Source organism: Scyliorhinus canicula, chromosome 14 (assembly GCF_902713615.1).
Source record: "Scyliorhinus canicula chromosome 14, sScyCan1.1, whole genome shotgun sequence".
NCBI classification, from domain to species: Eukaryota; Metazoa; Chordata; class Chondrichthyes; order Carcharhiniformes; family Scyliorhinidae; genus Scyliorhinus; species Scyliorhinus canicula.
Genome location: NC_052159.1, coordinates 68768108 through 68784112, shown reverse-complemented (window position 1 = coordinate 68784112; position 16005 = coordinate 68768108). Strand labels below are relative to the sequence as shown.

General features: G+C 42.1%; 1 protein-coding gene across 1 annotated transcript; it reads right to left on the bottom strand.

The window, feature by feature from the left end:
- Positions 1-11171: 11171 nt before the first annotated feature.
- Positions 11172-14639, bottom strand: dph3 (diphthamide biosynthesis 3). The gene is made up of 3 exons (XM_038818660.1): positions 14385-14639; positions 12846-12920; positions 11172-12596 (listed from the first exon to the last, which is right to left on the bottom strand). The coding sequence occupies exons 1-3, from the start codon at positions 14490-14492 to the stop codon at positions 12528-12530; spliced, it is 252 nt and encodes an 83-aa protein (XP_038674588.1). The 5' UTR covers positions 14493-14639; the 3' UTR covers positions 11172-12527.
- Positions 14640-16005: the final 1366 nt, after the last annotated feature.

The window sequence follows — 16005 nt, the reverse complement described above, 5'->3', positions numbered from 1 at the left end:
AAATAAATCTTTCACTCACTTTTCCTGCTTCTTGTTATATTTTAAATAATGACTTATTTAACATATATGTTACTCTTGAATCCACCAGGATGATAAAATGACCAATAGTATTCTTGATGAAAGTTGAACTATTTAATGAGTAATAAAATAATAAACTGTGAGTCCTTTTACTCAATACTAAACTAACAATAAAGAATTAAAGTACAATACAGATAACTATATAACTATACACTATTATAATAAACTAGTTCTAACTTCTCTCACTCTAGCTTTCTATGTCTTGCTTATTCACTGTTCTGATGTTCTTATAGTATCTGACTGTGAATGTTCTAGTGTTGAAATGACTGTACTACATTTATATATATTGACCATGTATAATTAATATCTGAATATCACTACACTTCTCATTCTAATCATTACTGCTGTGCAAGGTTGCATCTACACCCTTGCTCCCTCATGGGGTGCAGAGGATGAACTAAGGTGTGTTCCGCTCCTATTGTCACTGTGTGCTGTGCACCTGGGTCTGGGTGACAAGGTATAGAATGAGGAGGGTGACAGCAGGGCCGATTAAGGTAAGGCTTTATTGAAATCTTTTGGACAAAGCACAAGTGTCACAAGAAACAGTTATGTATTAGCAGGTCCCATGTCACTCTTGTGCATCTCTCATTTTGCCTTGCCTGTGGTTGATGGGGTTCTTCATCTTTCCTCGCCTGGTCAGCTGGTCCTTTAAATCCTTATCATTGGAGGAGCTATCACGATCAGTGGTGCCTGCATTGTCCAACACCTCCCCTTTTTGCCATGCTAGTTTGTGTAGAACTTAGCTGACCACCATAATATGCAAGAACCACACTGGAGCACACTGAAAGTTTCCACTGGATTGATCAAGGCACTAAATGCCAACTTGAGAAGACCAGTGGCCTGCTCGATTGTCGCTCGTGTTGACCTGTGGCAGGTGTTGTATCTCTCTTCTGCATCCATGCATTGTTCCTCATAAGTATGAGTAGCCATGTCCTCGCAGGTGTGAATAGCCATATCCTCAGTGGGTAACCCTTATCTATGTATCTATCTCTGAAGGCGAGCATGGGGCAGGAAAAGCTGTGGACCCTGGGGCTGTCAAAGTATGTAGGAACTGTGGCTACTTCCTGGGAACCAGATACACACCTAAAGGAGCTGCTTTTGGAGGTAATAGGCCAGTTAGACATTGATGGAATGGAAGCCCTTCCTTTGAAATGGTCACTGGCTGGTCCATAGGAGCCTTAATGGACACACGTGTACAGTCGATATCACTTTGATGGCTCCCAACCCAATGACCCTCTCCGTATGACTTGCCAATTGGTGTGGGAGCACACATGTTCACTGACCCTCTGGAACAAGGCACTCGTCACTTCCTTGATGTAGTGATGGGCTGTATCCTACACATGTTGTCAGTGTATCTTTGGAAAGATCCAGAAGTATAATTGAGATCGTCACGCCACTAGCATTGGGAATCCTCCAAATCCTCATGGGTGTTGGCTTCTCCTGCAGTTTGGTGCACAGATCAGTAAAAGCCTTCCTGGGGAGTTGTCTTTGCTAACACTCAGCTTTGTAGTAAGGTCATCAAACTGAAACAATTAACTCTGGTTCTCTCTCTGCAGATGACCCCCTGAATCAGCTATATATTCCAACATTTTCAGTGGATGCGTATATATTTTTAATGCATATGATAGTAAAGAAACCTTAAAAAAAACTCATGCCACAAATCCATTAAATAGCTATTTGCAGTTAGACCACACAATCTCTTTTTTTGGTGATGTTTGTTGAGGAGTAAATATTCACCTGGGCACAATAAGAAAACCACACTCTTCAAATAGTGTGATGGGGCGGTTAATCTCCGCTGAGAGGACAGATTCTCCCTATCTTAATGGCTGATGTAAAAGATGGCACCTCGAGTAGTGGAACAGCTCCCTCAGCCCTGCACACAAGTGCCAGCCTAGATTATGCATTCAGACATGTCAACTGTCACAGATATCAAGTGATGTAATTTCTCTGTAAAATAAAGCCTATGGCGCAATTGTGCAAAAGGGCTCTCAACCACAGTCTTGGGCATTGTTCGAGGCTGCTCTGGCCTCAGGGAACACATTAAAGTTGTTACCAATTCTTAAAACCTTGATTAGTTTGGCTGACTCCAGCGCAATCTCTGAAACTTTACACCAGACTAAAAATGAAATTAAAATAATCTATTCGCTACCACTCTGAATGTTTTGATTGATTACTGTGCCTGATCACACCTGATTGCTGATTCCCTGCCTGTTGATCAGTGACTTAGTCACAGAACACAGTACTGCAAAGCCCAGAAGCTGCCGCTGGCATTTTCTTTTGAGGTTCCACTCAGCTCCCAGCTACTTCCCACAAAACAACACTTGCCATTTATAAAGGTAGGTATCCCATGTTACAATCAGGCGAGGGGTGAAGAGGAGTCGAACGACTCTCCTTTTTTCCTCTCCGAATTTAATCACAACAGCGTTTTTTACAAATGGATGTTTGTCAATTTGCCAATGAGTGTTTAACTGTACATGCTGTGACCACAAAAGGCACGATCAGACAGGTTACCTTGAGTGTTTTATTTAAATAAAAGAGGATAGTTTTATTGCACTCAACCCAGTCTAAGCAAAATCATTTTTAAAAGCTCTGGCTTTCACATGCACAAATAGATTAGAGTGGGGAGTATAGGTTAAAATTCCAGTAACCCTAAGGGATATATGACCCTTAAAGGTTGGGGACTCGGCTGGCTTCAGGCTGAGTATGGTGGTCCTGCTTATTTCACTCACTGGTTCTGCTGTTTTTGGCATTCAGGCAGTTTAAATCTATAGATGGATAATTTATTCTTCTGAAGACAACAGCTCTGGGTTGAGTTTAAAAAATCTTTCTCTGCACCACCTGGATAATTAAAATCAATAGAAAGGATTCAACTAGCAAGTTGGATGGAGAGAGAGAAGAAAGGAACCCATTCAGGATTATTTGTTCCTTCAACATTTCAATTATTTGACCTGTTCTGCAGAGAAACCAAGTTCTTAAACACAAAAAAAGGGCTTGGTTTGTCCAATGTTTTTCTCACTCCAACTTCCCAGTGACCCCAAATATGGTCATGGTTAGTGTATTCCAATTACCTTCATTAGATAATGGCTGTGAGCTCCTCTCTCAGCCAGGCTCCCATTATCCATGTGATTATGTCTAATGGTTTGAATCCAGCCCATTGAGTTGAGTATTTACGTGATTGACTGGATGCTTTGCTAATGGGATAGAAGACTGCCCCCATTCATCCTCTTTCAAGGCCATTGTTCCTGGTGAGGTTTTGCAGACAGATTGTCTCCATTTCAATTGTTTTAGTATGCCAAAGGTACAGTGACACAAATGTCAAGCCGTCTTCGACTGTGATGCCAAGTCACTGGAATGTGGCTTGGGTGTTTTAAAAAAAATCTAGCCATTAAATTCAAAAGTCATTTTTTGATATAAAACTTGGTTTTACAACACCCAATATTGATAAAGGCATAGTGCTTGCTAATAGTATAAACAGCAGTGCAGGTGTTCCTACAACACATGGACTGCAGCGGTTCAACAAGGGAGTACACCACCACCTTCTCAAGGGCAATTAGAGATGGTCAATAAATGATTATGGGGTGGCACATTGGTTAGCACCGCTGCCTCACAGCACCAGGGACTTGGGTTCAATTCTGACCTTGGGTGACTGTCTGTGTGGAGTTTTCATTCTCCCTGTGTCTGCACAGGGCGGGGAGTAGGCCGAGGGAGCGTGCTGTTTCGGAGACTCAAACAGCCTCTTTCTGCACTGTAGGGATTCTAAATTCTAGTCAGTGATGCCCACATCCCATGAACGAATAATAATAGAATTTGAAGCATTACAATTATTGGAGGTGTTTAGAAATTTCCCCACGCCCACCTTTTGTACAAAGGACATAATGACAACAATGTATGGATAGCTATCAACTCCAGATCTGCATATTGGAGTCTAATTCTGTCAAATGACAAGAGGATAGTGTCTGGACCCTAGTAACAGGCAGCCCTCTAGCCCTAGTCCAGCAATTGGAATTGATTTGATTGCTGGGGAGATACTCCGCTCTGACGGAGTTGACAGTGGTTATTCTTATTATGCGGTGGAGAATGCGGAATTGATGGTCGCATCAGGTTTTATTCATTTATTGTATGCATTTTATTTTATTTTTGTTTACAAGTTCGAGGGGGTTTTATTTGATAAACTTTTACAGGAATAAAATGCAGAACTTTGTACAGATGGAGACTCCAAACTTTCCGACACCGGAAGGCTTCACCTTCATCCAACAGGTTCCATTGGAGGAGAGTGTACGAGAGCCAAAGGGACCCAAACCAATTCCTCTATTTTTGTCAGCAGCAAACAAGGTAAGAGAAAATGGTGGGTCGCGCAGGTCGGCCGGTGTGGATCGCGAAGGTCGGCCGGCATAGGTTGCGAAGGTTGGCCGGTTGGTAAAAATGGGTCCCCGGAAAAAAAGTTTGAAGAACACTGAGCTTGAGGGCAGCATGGTAGCATTGTGGTTAGCACAATTGCTTCACAGCTCCAGGGTCCCAGGTTTGATTCCCGGCTTCGGTCACTGTCTGTGCGGAGTCTGCACATTCTCCCCGTGTGTGCGTGGATTTCCTCTGGGTGCTCCGGTTTCTTCCCACAGTCCAAAGATGTGCAGGTTGGGTGGATTGGCCATGCTAAATTGCCCTTTGTGTACAAAATTGCCCTTAGTGTTGGTGGGGTTACTGGGTTATGGGGATAGGGTGGAGGTGTGGACCTTGGGTAGGATGCTCTTTCCAAGAGCCGGTGCAGACTCGATGGGCCGAATGGCCTCCTTCTGCACTGTAAATTCTATGAAAAAAAAGAAAATCTATGAGTGTTCAAAGTCATTTTCTTATCCTGTTTTTTACATTATGAAAAGCAGCTAATATGGCCAGCAACCATAATGAAAGCATCTGATCCCAAATCCAGAGAGACAGAAAAACAAATAATTTAAACACTCATTACCAGTATGCAAGAGCAACCCCTAGCTGCTGCACACAAGTTGAGTCACAACAACCAAAATAGGTAATTGAATCATTGTTAGCTGCTAACGTCAGCCAGACACATTTTCATGGGATTTGTCAGATTTATGTAAACCATATTGTGCATATTGTCAATTTAAATGCACAAAAAATCTTAACCTGTCATTTTAGATCCTGGTAGACATTTAGTGTTTATATTCTGGATTTAGAGAAAACGATATCAGGAATAAATTATCTATACAACAACCACGTGGTTATCAAATCATAAAGGGAAGGTCCTCACGGTAGCATGGTGGTTAGCATCAATGCTTCACAGCTCCAGGGTCCCAGGTTCGATTCCCGGCTGGGTCACTGTCTGTGTGGAGTCTGCCCGTCCTCCCCGTGTGTGCGTGGGTTTCCTCCGGGTGCTCCGGTTTCCTCCCACAGTCCAAAGATGTGCGGGTTAGGTGGATTGGCCATGCTAAATTGCTCGTAGTGTAAGGTTAATGGGGGGATTGTTGGGTTACGGGTATACGGGTTACGTGGGTTTAAGTAGGGTGATCATTGCTCGGCACAACATCGAGGGCTGAAGGGCCTGTTCTGTGCTGTACTGTTCTATGTTCTATGTTCTATGTCCTGCCTGAACAACTCTGACAACTCAAGTTAACTATGGAAAACCAATTATATTTTGGCTTTGAGACATATACAGACTCAGAATTTACAGTGCAGAAAGAGGCCATTCAACCCATCGAGTCTGCACCGGCCCATAGAAAGATCACCCTACCTAAGCCCACACCTCCACCCCGTCCTCATAACCCAGTAACCCCATCTAATCTTTTTGGACACAAAGGGCAATTTAGCATAGCCAATCCACCTAACCTGCACATCTTTGGACTGTGGGAGGAAACCGGAGCACCCAAAGGAAACCCACGCACACACGGGGAGAACGTGCAGACTCTGCACAGGCAGTGACCCAAACCGGGAATCGAACCTGCGACCCTGGAGCTGTGAAGCAACTATGCTATTCACTGTGCTACCGTGCCGCCCACAGCTGAGAAAGGTATCGATAAAACTCCACACGTGATTACTAATTAAACACAAACTGTGGGATTCAGGGCAAAACTTGAGAATGGGCAATAAAAACCCGGAAGAATTGAAAATGGCAGGTACTGCTGACATGATTCATGTCAAGGTGGTGGGAGGGGGGAAAATACAGAATGCAATACCCCAGGCCTGTGTTTGGACCCTGCTGTTTCTAATTTATGTCCAATTACACAGATTCTGAAACTCGATGCATTTTGCTTAAATTTGCTGATGATACCAATTCAGGAAAGGCAGCGGAATCAAAGAAAGTCAGAAATTGAAGGATATTCTGAGCAAAATATGTGGCTGGAATAAATAATGTCAGATCAAATTTAATTCAAACATATGTGAAGTATAGGAAGGAGAAATGGTCAACATGCACATTTTATGAATGATGTGAAAGCCAGGAATAGTTGTAAGAGATCGCAGTGTGTCCAGCTAATGCTTAGCAACCAACAGCAAAGCCAATAAAATGTTGAATTACACAGCCAAAATACAAGAATGCAAGCGAGGGTTGTGATCAAATTAGAGTGCTCAGTTCAGACTGCATCTTTTGCTGTGTGCAAGGAAAAGGAACTTGCATTTTAGTGCTTTTCACAACCACCGGACTGTTCAAAGCATTTTCCAGCCACTGAAGTACGTTTGCAATGCAGTCATTGTGTAATGTAGGAAACATGAGTGTGTAGTTTGTGTGTCGTGGGCTTTATTAATAGTGGCATGGAGGAGGTTACGCTAAACTTACACTAGTTAGATCCCAGCTGGAAGATTGTGTACAGTTCTGGCTGACACACTATAGGGAGAATGTGAATTCATTGGAGAGTGTAGAAGAGATTTACAAGAATAGTTCGAAGGATGAGAAACTTCAGTTGTGAGAATAGATCAGAGAGGTTGGGATTGTTCTCCTTGGAAAGAAGGCGGCCGATAGGAGATGATAGAGGTGTTCAAAATCATGAGGAGGCTGGACAGAGTGGATATGGAGAAACTGATCCCACACGTAAAGAGATTGAGAACGAGAAGGCACAGATTTAAAGTGATTTGCAAATAATCCAAAATGTGATGTGGAAAAAAATGTTTTCACTAAAGTGTTTGAGGTCTGGAATGCACTGCCTTGGGAGTGTGGTGGCGGCAGGTTCAATCAAGACATTCAAGAGGGCATTAGATGATTACCTGAATAGAAAATGATTACTTGAATAGAAACAATGTGCAGTTGTACAGAGAAAAGGCAGGGGAATGGCACTAGGTCATCGTGCTCATTTGGAGAGCTGGTGCAGCTACAATGAGCCAAATGACCCCCTTCTGCGTTGTAACAATTCTGCGATAGTTCTGGTTGTTGAGAAACAAGAGATATTCAGCGCTGGAGGGAGAAGCTTGCTCCCGACCGTCAGGTATCTAAAGTTATGAGGCTCGGGATTTTCAGCTTAAATATCTGCAAATTTATCTTAGTTCATAGAATCATAGAATTTACAATGCAGGCTATTCGGCCCATCAAGTCTGCTCCGGCCCTGGGAAAGAGCACCCTACTTAAGGCCACGCCTCCACCCTATCCCCGTAACCCCACCTAACCTTTTGGTCACTAAAGGGCAATGTAGCATGACCAATCCACCTAAGCTGCATAGCTTTGGACAATGGGAGGAAACCGGAGCACCCGGAGGAAATCCAGGCAGACGCGGGGAGAACGTACAAACTCCAGAGCCAACGGAGGCCGGAATTGAACCTGTGTTCCTGGAGCTGTGAGGCAGCAGTGCTAACCACTGTGCTACCGTTGCCAAATAGTATGGAATGGTACAGGACACGACCTAAAAATTAGGACAAAGGGGACACGAGTTCAAACTAGAAAAGACAACATTAGTGCTGGTATCAGGAAGTTATTTACAGGGAGAGTGATCAACACGTAGAAAGGTGAAATGGTGGAAGAGAAAACACTAAATAAATGTAAGAAACAATTAGATGCAGCAAGAAAAATCAAAGTACTGCGGATGCTGAAAATCTGAAATAAATTCAGACTTCTAGTTGGTCGTTAAAAACATGTCCCCGGGGCCTGATGGGATTTATCCTAGGATTCTCTGGGAAGCCAGGGAAGAGATTGCTGAGCCTTTGGCTTTGATTTTTATGTCATCATTGGCTACAGGAATAGTGCCAGAGGACTGGAGGATAGCAAATGTGGTCCCTTTGTTCAAGAAGGGGAGTAGAGGTAACCCCGGTAACTATAGGCCAGTGAGCCTCACGTCTGTTGTGGGTAAAGTCTTGGAGAGGATTATAAGAGATACGATTTATAATCATCTAGATAGGAATAATATGATTAGGGATAGTCAGCATGGTTTTGTGAAGGGTAGGTCATGCCTCACAAACCTTATCGAGTTCTTTGAGAAGGCGACTGAACAGGTAGACGAGGGTAGAGCAGTTGATGTGATGTATAAGGATTTCAGTAAAGCGTTTGATAATGTTCCCCACGGTCGTCTATTGCAGAAAATACGGAGGCTGGGGATTGAGGGTGATTTAGAGATGTGGATCAGAAATTGGCTAGTTGAAAGAAGACAGAGGGTGGTGGTTGATGGCAAATGTTCAGAATGGAGTTCAGTTACGAGTGGCGTACCACAAGGATCTGTTCTGGGGCCGTTGCTGTTTGTCATTTTTATAAATGACCTAGAGGAGGGCACAGAAGGTTGGGTGAGTAAATTTGCAGACGACACTAAAATCGGTGGAGTTGTAGGCAGTGTGGAAGGATGTTGCAGGTTACAGAGGGACATAGATAAGCTGCAGAGCTGGGCTGAGAGATGGCAAATGGAGTTTAATGTAGAGAAGTGTGAGGTGATTCACTTTGGAAAGAATAACAGGAATGCGGAATATTTGGCTAATGGTAAAATTCCTAGCAGTGTGGATGAGCAGAGGGATCTCGGTGTCCATGTACATAGATCCCTGAAAGTTGCCACCCAGGTTGATAGGGTTGTGAAGAAGGCCTATTGTGTGTTGGCCTTTATTGGTAGAGGGATTGAGTTCCGGAGCCATGAGGTCATGTTGCAGCTGTACAAAACTCTGGTACGGCCGCATTTGGAGTATTGCGTACAGTTCTGGTCGCCTCATTATAGGAAGGACGTGGACGCTTTGGAACGGGTGCAGAGGAGATTTACCAGGATGTTGCCTGGTATGGAGCGAAAATCTTATGAGGAAAGGCTGATGGACTTGAGGTTGTTTTCGTTAGAGAGAAGGTTAAGAGGTGACTTAATAGAGGCATACAAAATGATCAGAGGGGTAGATAGGGTGGACAGTGAGAGCCTTCTCCCGCGGATGGAGGTGGCTAGCACGAGGGGACATAGCCTTAAATTGAGGGGTAATAGATATAGGACAGACGTCAGAGGTAGGTTTTTTACGCAGAGTGGTGAGGCCGTGGAATGCCCTACCTGCAACAGTAGTGAACTCGCCAACATTGAGGGCATTTAAAAGTTTATTGGATAAGCATATGGATGATAATGGCATAGTGTAGGTTAGATGGCCTTTAGTTTTTGTATTCCCATGTCGGTGCAACATCGTGGGCCGAAGGGCCTGTACTGCGCTGTATCGTTCTATGTTCTATGGTATAAGGCCTCAAATCATCCATTGCTTAAAAAGGGAGGGATAGACCGAGGAAATACAGGCCAGTCAGCCTCACCTTGCTGTTTGGTAAATTATTGAAGAAACTTCAGAAGCAGTATAAATCAGCATTCCAAAAGGTACGGATTAATCAATCAGCATGGATTTATTCAGGAGAGGTTGTGCCTGACTAACCCGATTTAATTAGTTGGGAAGGTAACAAGGAGGGTTGATCAGAGAACCTTATTTAATGTGATCCACATGGATTTTAGCAAAGAATTAGACAAGGCCCCACATGGCAGATTGGTCAGTATATTAAAAGCTCATGAAATCAGAGTGGCAATTTGAGTCAAAATTGGCTGTGCCAGTAAGTAAAAACTGGGCGCTGTCGTAATGCAAACAAAAAAGACCTGCCATGGTCAAACAAGGAGACAGCAAAGGGAACCATTCAACTTTTCCTCATCTGTATGGAGATGAAGAAAGATTTGACGTACGGAACCTGGTGTGGATGGTAAAGCTCTTCTGAATGGGAGCACTAAGATGAGCTGTTTGACAAACCTCATTAACTGTTAAGTACTCTAAATTTATTTAAAAAAATAAAAGATGGTTGAAGCTAGAGTGGAGCCATTCAGGATGTGTACAATACCTCGTTAACGGTTGGATAGGTTTAATGTCATCAAATGTTATCAATTGGATACTTTGACAATTGATTAAATGGATTGTAAGGGAATGACTGAAACTAAACAGGAGGAGCTAGTGGGTTTAGCTGATACAAGAACATTTCTGAATTACAGAGTTACAAGGAAAAAAGTTTAAGAGCAAGACTATGAACAGAACGGAACAGCAGATTTTTCAACAAAACCTTCCATGCTGTTCAGATGCTTGGAGTTCATAAGACTAAACTTCATTGTTAGTGCTGTTTGCATGCAATGTCAGCTATTTTCAATTTGGAGCACTCTCTCCCGAGTCAGAAAATTTTTGTTTTAAGCTCGACACAAAATTTTACAAACTTGTGAAAGTACTGAGGGAAAAGAAAAAAAAACTTGCATTTATATAGTGCTTTTGTAAGCAGTCAATGAAGCACTTTTTGAGATGTGGTCACTGTTGCAGTGTAGGAGATGAGGCAGCCAATTGTGTTCAGCAAATTCCCACAAACAGCAACGTGATAATAACCAGATCATGTTTTGTGTAATGTTAATTGAAGGATAAACATAGACCAGGACACCAGAATAAGGATAACTCTCCTGCTCTTCAAAATTGGGCCATAGGATCTTTTATTCATTCTGCTGAAGCCACAATAGAGTTTTGATATACCTAATTGGGATGACTGAACTCAATCATTGATGGGGTGACCTTGAGCTGTGCATTCCTGACTCAAAGGAACCCTACAACAGGGCCAATGTTTTTCTCACCTTTAAGTACATTGCGATGTAACTTTGACTGGCACCATCTTTGACACACAGACAAAATAAAACCTCAGACACCAATAAGTAAAAATCTTTTAATAATTCATCATAAACAGAAATATCTAAAAGAAAATCACAATGATAAAGAATGCATCAAAACCAATTTTGTCCATCCATTCTTTCACTTCGGAACAAGAGAAATTTTTTCACCTATTGCAACAATCCCCAATTAATGGCTAATAGAATGTCAACAAATATAATTTAATGATTAAAATGATCAAAGATTAAGTTATAAATATTGTAGAGATAGTGGCCAAGACCATTTTCAATCAAGTTATTCTTTGGTGTGATCTCCTGTATACCGTCCAATGGTTCAGTAAATGACTTCATATTGTGTAAAGGATCAACTGCAAAAGAGTTTTTATAATTTACTGCAAACACCAGGAGGCCAGGAACCCAAAGACAAATGCAGTTAATAGTGAATACAGGCAGTTTTGTTTCTAACCACGTGAGTCACTTAAATCCTCAATATTGTCAATTTATGGACACATTATACTTGTTTAAGAAAGCCTGCATATACCAAATAACAATCATTAGCAAATAATCACACCAGGATTATACAAATAACTGAGTTATCTCTCAATATTCTGTATTTTGATGTCAGAACGATTAGAAAATAGATACAACATTGCTGATGAGGCCTAGTGCATTCTCATAATAGCTCAAAACAACTCTTCCCCCGGCAAATCAATTCAGAGCATCAGTTACGTATTGCTGCTCACAATACCAAAGTTGGCAATATTCCATTTTCAAACTGTAAACTTGCAACCCTGGAAAGCTTATTCAGCAGGAGCTTTTCAATCCTAAGCAATGAGAGCCAGAAACAAGAAAAGCAAATTACATCTACCATCTTTTTCGATTTATTTTTAATGGAGAATCCCAATCTAGTATTTATCTCATCCCTTCCTATCACATGGGTGCTAGATGAAACCTTCAAGCAACTGCTACGAATCATAAATGAAATGATGGTTAATACAAACAAAATGGCTGGAAATACTCAACAGCTCAGGCAGCATCTGTGGAACCAGTTAACAATTCAGATCAATAAGACCTTTCATCAGAACTGAAACAGTAACTGCTGTAATACTTTCAGTGATTTTGTTTTTATTTCAGGTTTCCAGCAACTGCAGTATTCTGATTTTGAACAAATAATGGTTTGTTGATTTATTCCACCACAGGTTTTGGTCCTTTATTTGCATATTTAACTGAATAAATCAGTAGTCAGTGAGACTAGTTCAAATATTGTGCAAATGAAAACTCCAAACTTAGTTGTAGGAACTGGATTTCATCTCCACGCACATCTGGAGTCCAGATTTATTCATCACTCCTTTGTAGAACACGTCTCATGTATTTGTCAAAACTGCGCAGTCTTTGCAATTAGCATTTCAGTTTTTCCAATTTATCTGTAGTCACCATCTCCACTACTTCTCCAGACATGAACTGATCCTGAAGCAAAATACATTAAGATTTCAAATAAGAATTTAAATATGCAATATTTTACTGTGGACTTATTGACATTATGTACTGGCAAATATTTGAAAAATTAGCAAGATGTGATTACACTGGCGAGAGTTTAGAAATTTAAAAGGATGACACCAGTGTTGGAAAACTTTAGCGAGGAAAGATCAGGAAGGCTGAAGATGGTTTCCTTCAAATAGAGGAGGCGAAGAGGTGACTTAATAAATGTCAACTTACTTTATCATAAATGACTTTGACTATCAAAGAACAACTTGGACATGTTGCAACTTCTTCCCCATTTTCCAGATCTTCCTGTAAGATACCAAAAAGTTATATTTATTTTCTTTCCAATTTTTCTTCACATCTCAAATGTACTGGTTCAGGCTGTGGCAATAGTTCCATAGATAGCTGATAATCTACAGATCCTTCTTTTGTGACCATTCTTTACACAAGATTATGGACTTGCGAGGAGAGGCATGAGTTGCAAACTAGTTTGATCTCATCCTTGTCCACACATGTTTACTGTTTAAATGTAAAGTGATAGACTTGATTCCCAAACCATTTCCCTCAGCCATAAGTGTCATCTCATCCATTTCTATTTTGCACCATTGTTCCAAACCACCACAACAATATGGCCCTTATCACAAAGTCACATGTCAATCTAATACCCACTTCCCTAGCATTTTGTTTTGTCCTACCCTTCCTAAAATCCTTGTGTACCATCTTACCTCCTCCCTCAACTTCACCATCTCTCTCAGCCTGTCCCAGTGGTCTTGGCCACTTAAAAGAAAATCTCATTATATTTTCACAAACTACAACCCCATTCCTTTGTGACCATCCTTGAAATAGCACTCCCTCAAGTCACTTACACACACACTCAAACTAGCCTTTGAGCCTCCAATCTTCACAGCTCTTGCACAGTTCCCATGATGTGGAGATGCCGGCGTTGGACTGGGGTGAGCACAGTAAGAATCCCAGTTCAACTGCATCTCCAATGTTCTTCATTTTAAAAAAGCTCTTCAAAATGTTGGTCCTACAAATATCAAAACTCCCTCAACTTCCTGTCAGTCAGGGTCCTCACTACAAACTACTACAGTATATAACTTTATCCCAAGCCTGGAAAATGTCTCCGGTTCAGCAAACTGTTTACAAACATATCCTCTCTGGCATGATCATCTACTTCCACCGTGGTAACATTGACTCTCTCTGTCCATCTGATACTCTCTGCCATCTGATACTGAAATCCTCATCCATACGTTTTTACCTTCAGTTCAGCTATTCCAATACTCTTCTGGCAAGCTTCTTGTCCTGCATCCATTCCAGCTCATTCAAGGAAAAACAAAATCAAGTACCACATAAGATTGTGCTACAACCCAATAACCATAATTTATAAATATCTGTCTCAATAAGACTCCTGTCTAAAGTATACACAATTAAGTAAATCGCCTCTAACAATATTGGTATACTGAAATCCTTCATTGAGCCTGAACTATTACAATAACCCATTAAATAAAATGCCTTACAGTCTCGTTGGCATTTTAGGATTTATCAACTGAATAGAACAGAAATCAACCAAAGGATAAATTAAAAGTGGTCGCTCCTAGGAGGCAGTAGAGATCTTGTCAGAGGGTTAGCTCATTTGCAACAATTAGTTTTGATAGGTGGAGATGCTACTTGTTTTACTCTGATCGGTTCTAACCACGATATTAGTTAGTGGGTGGCGTATACTACTGTAGGGTATTTATTGAAAGCAGTTTACTATACAGCCGCTCCCACCTTGCTAATGATAAATTTGTCCCCACACGGACACGGGTAATAATAACTTTCCGTCTCCTCGTCATACTCAAAATCCTCGATTTCCACCTCGTCGTGAAACACGGACATGATGGCAAATTACTGGCCGTCTCGCTCAGCCGACTGAGGCCTCCTCCCCATCCACCTCGGACTCTGCTGCCCGGCGGCCTTCCCCACGCTGTCTCCCTGTCCGCGACCGCTTCATAGCGCGCCTGCGCGCCTTCTCCGGCCCGCTCGGCTAACGCGCCTGCGCCTCCCCCCGGTGACAGGCAGGTTCACGCGCCTGCGCGTCTTCTCCGGCCCGCTAGGCTGAAGCGCCAGCGCCTCCCTCGGGTAACAGGCAGGTTCAAGCAGGCTGATGCTGCGCATGCGCAATCAGAAAGCAGCATTGGGGCTGCTGTGCCTTGTGTTTCAACGGTTTCTGTTTTGATCTCAGATTTTTAGCACCTGTGATACTGCCAAACTGACCAGCAGTAGCTGCACATGCGAAACTTGGACTGTGTGCCAACGTTACACCAAGACACTCAATCCCTTTCACTTGAGCCACCTCTGGGAGGGATGTGGTGGTCATTGGACATGTCACTGGAATTGTAATCAAGCAACCCTGAATAATGCTTTGCATCAAGGGTTCAAATCCCAACAGAACAGCTGGTAGAATTTAAATTCAATGAGTAAATCAAGAATTGAAAGCTAGACTTAGTAATAGTGGCTTTGAAACTATCGATTATCATTAAAAACTGATCTGGTTCACTAATAACCTTAAAAAACAAAGTCTGTTGTTACCTGATCTGACCTACGAGCAACTCCAGACTTGCAGCAACCTGACAGGGTAGATGGTGAGAGGATGTTTTAGTATGCAAATAGATATATTGACTCTCAGCCAAAAATACACAATGAGGCTTCTCTGAGAGCCCTGAAACCCATTAACCTGTGAAATACCTGAGCCCTGGGGAAAACATTGGGAAATTGACAGCATAGATCAGAGAGCCAGAGTTGTCAAAAAAACAATGCTTATTTACACAAGATAAAAAGGCATCATGTGCTTGTGTTTCTGCTATAGATAGTTAAATGGCCTGGATGACTAACACTTTTATTGGCCTGTAGTAAAAAGGAGTTTTATGTAAGAATGACTTTTTTATTCAAGTTTTTAAAAAACCAATCTTGCTGCTACTATAGAGTTCATTGGTTTTATACATTTTACAATGGGTGGATGGCAATGAAGTGCCATAGCATGGAATGGGGGTGCATGAGAGTCCATAAAAATTATTTGGAGGGAATACCTTTGTCGGGGGGGGGGGGGGGGGGCATGAGAGACCGTAGGGGTTGTTTGGGGGGGCATACCTTGACATGGGAAGCATGAGGAACACTGTTTGAACTTATATTTCAAAAGATCCCCTCAGGCAGACTATGGTTCCTGAGATGCTGTGAACCACGACTCTTTAAAAACCTGACCCGACTCCATTAAAAATGTAAAAGACCAGGACATATTTATTCCCTCAGTGGAGCTGGCCAGGTCAGGAGTGCAAAATATTGTCAGGTGTTAGCTCCCATTATTTGACTTTCCCAGCATTCTCCTGCACAACACTCTTTAGACCATCATACC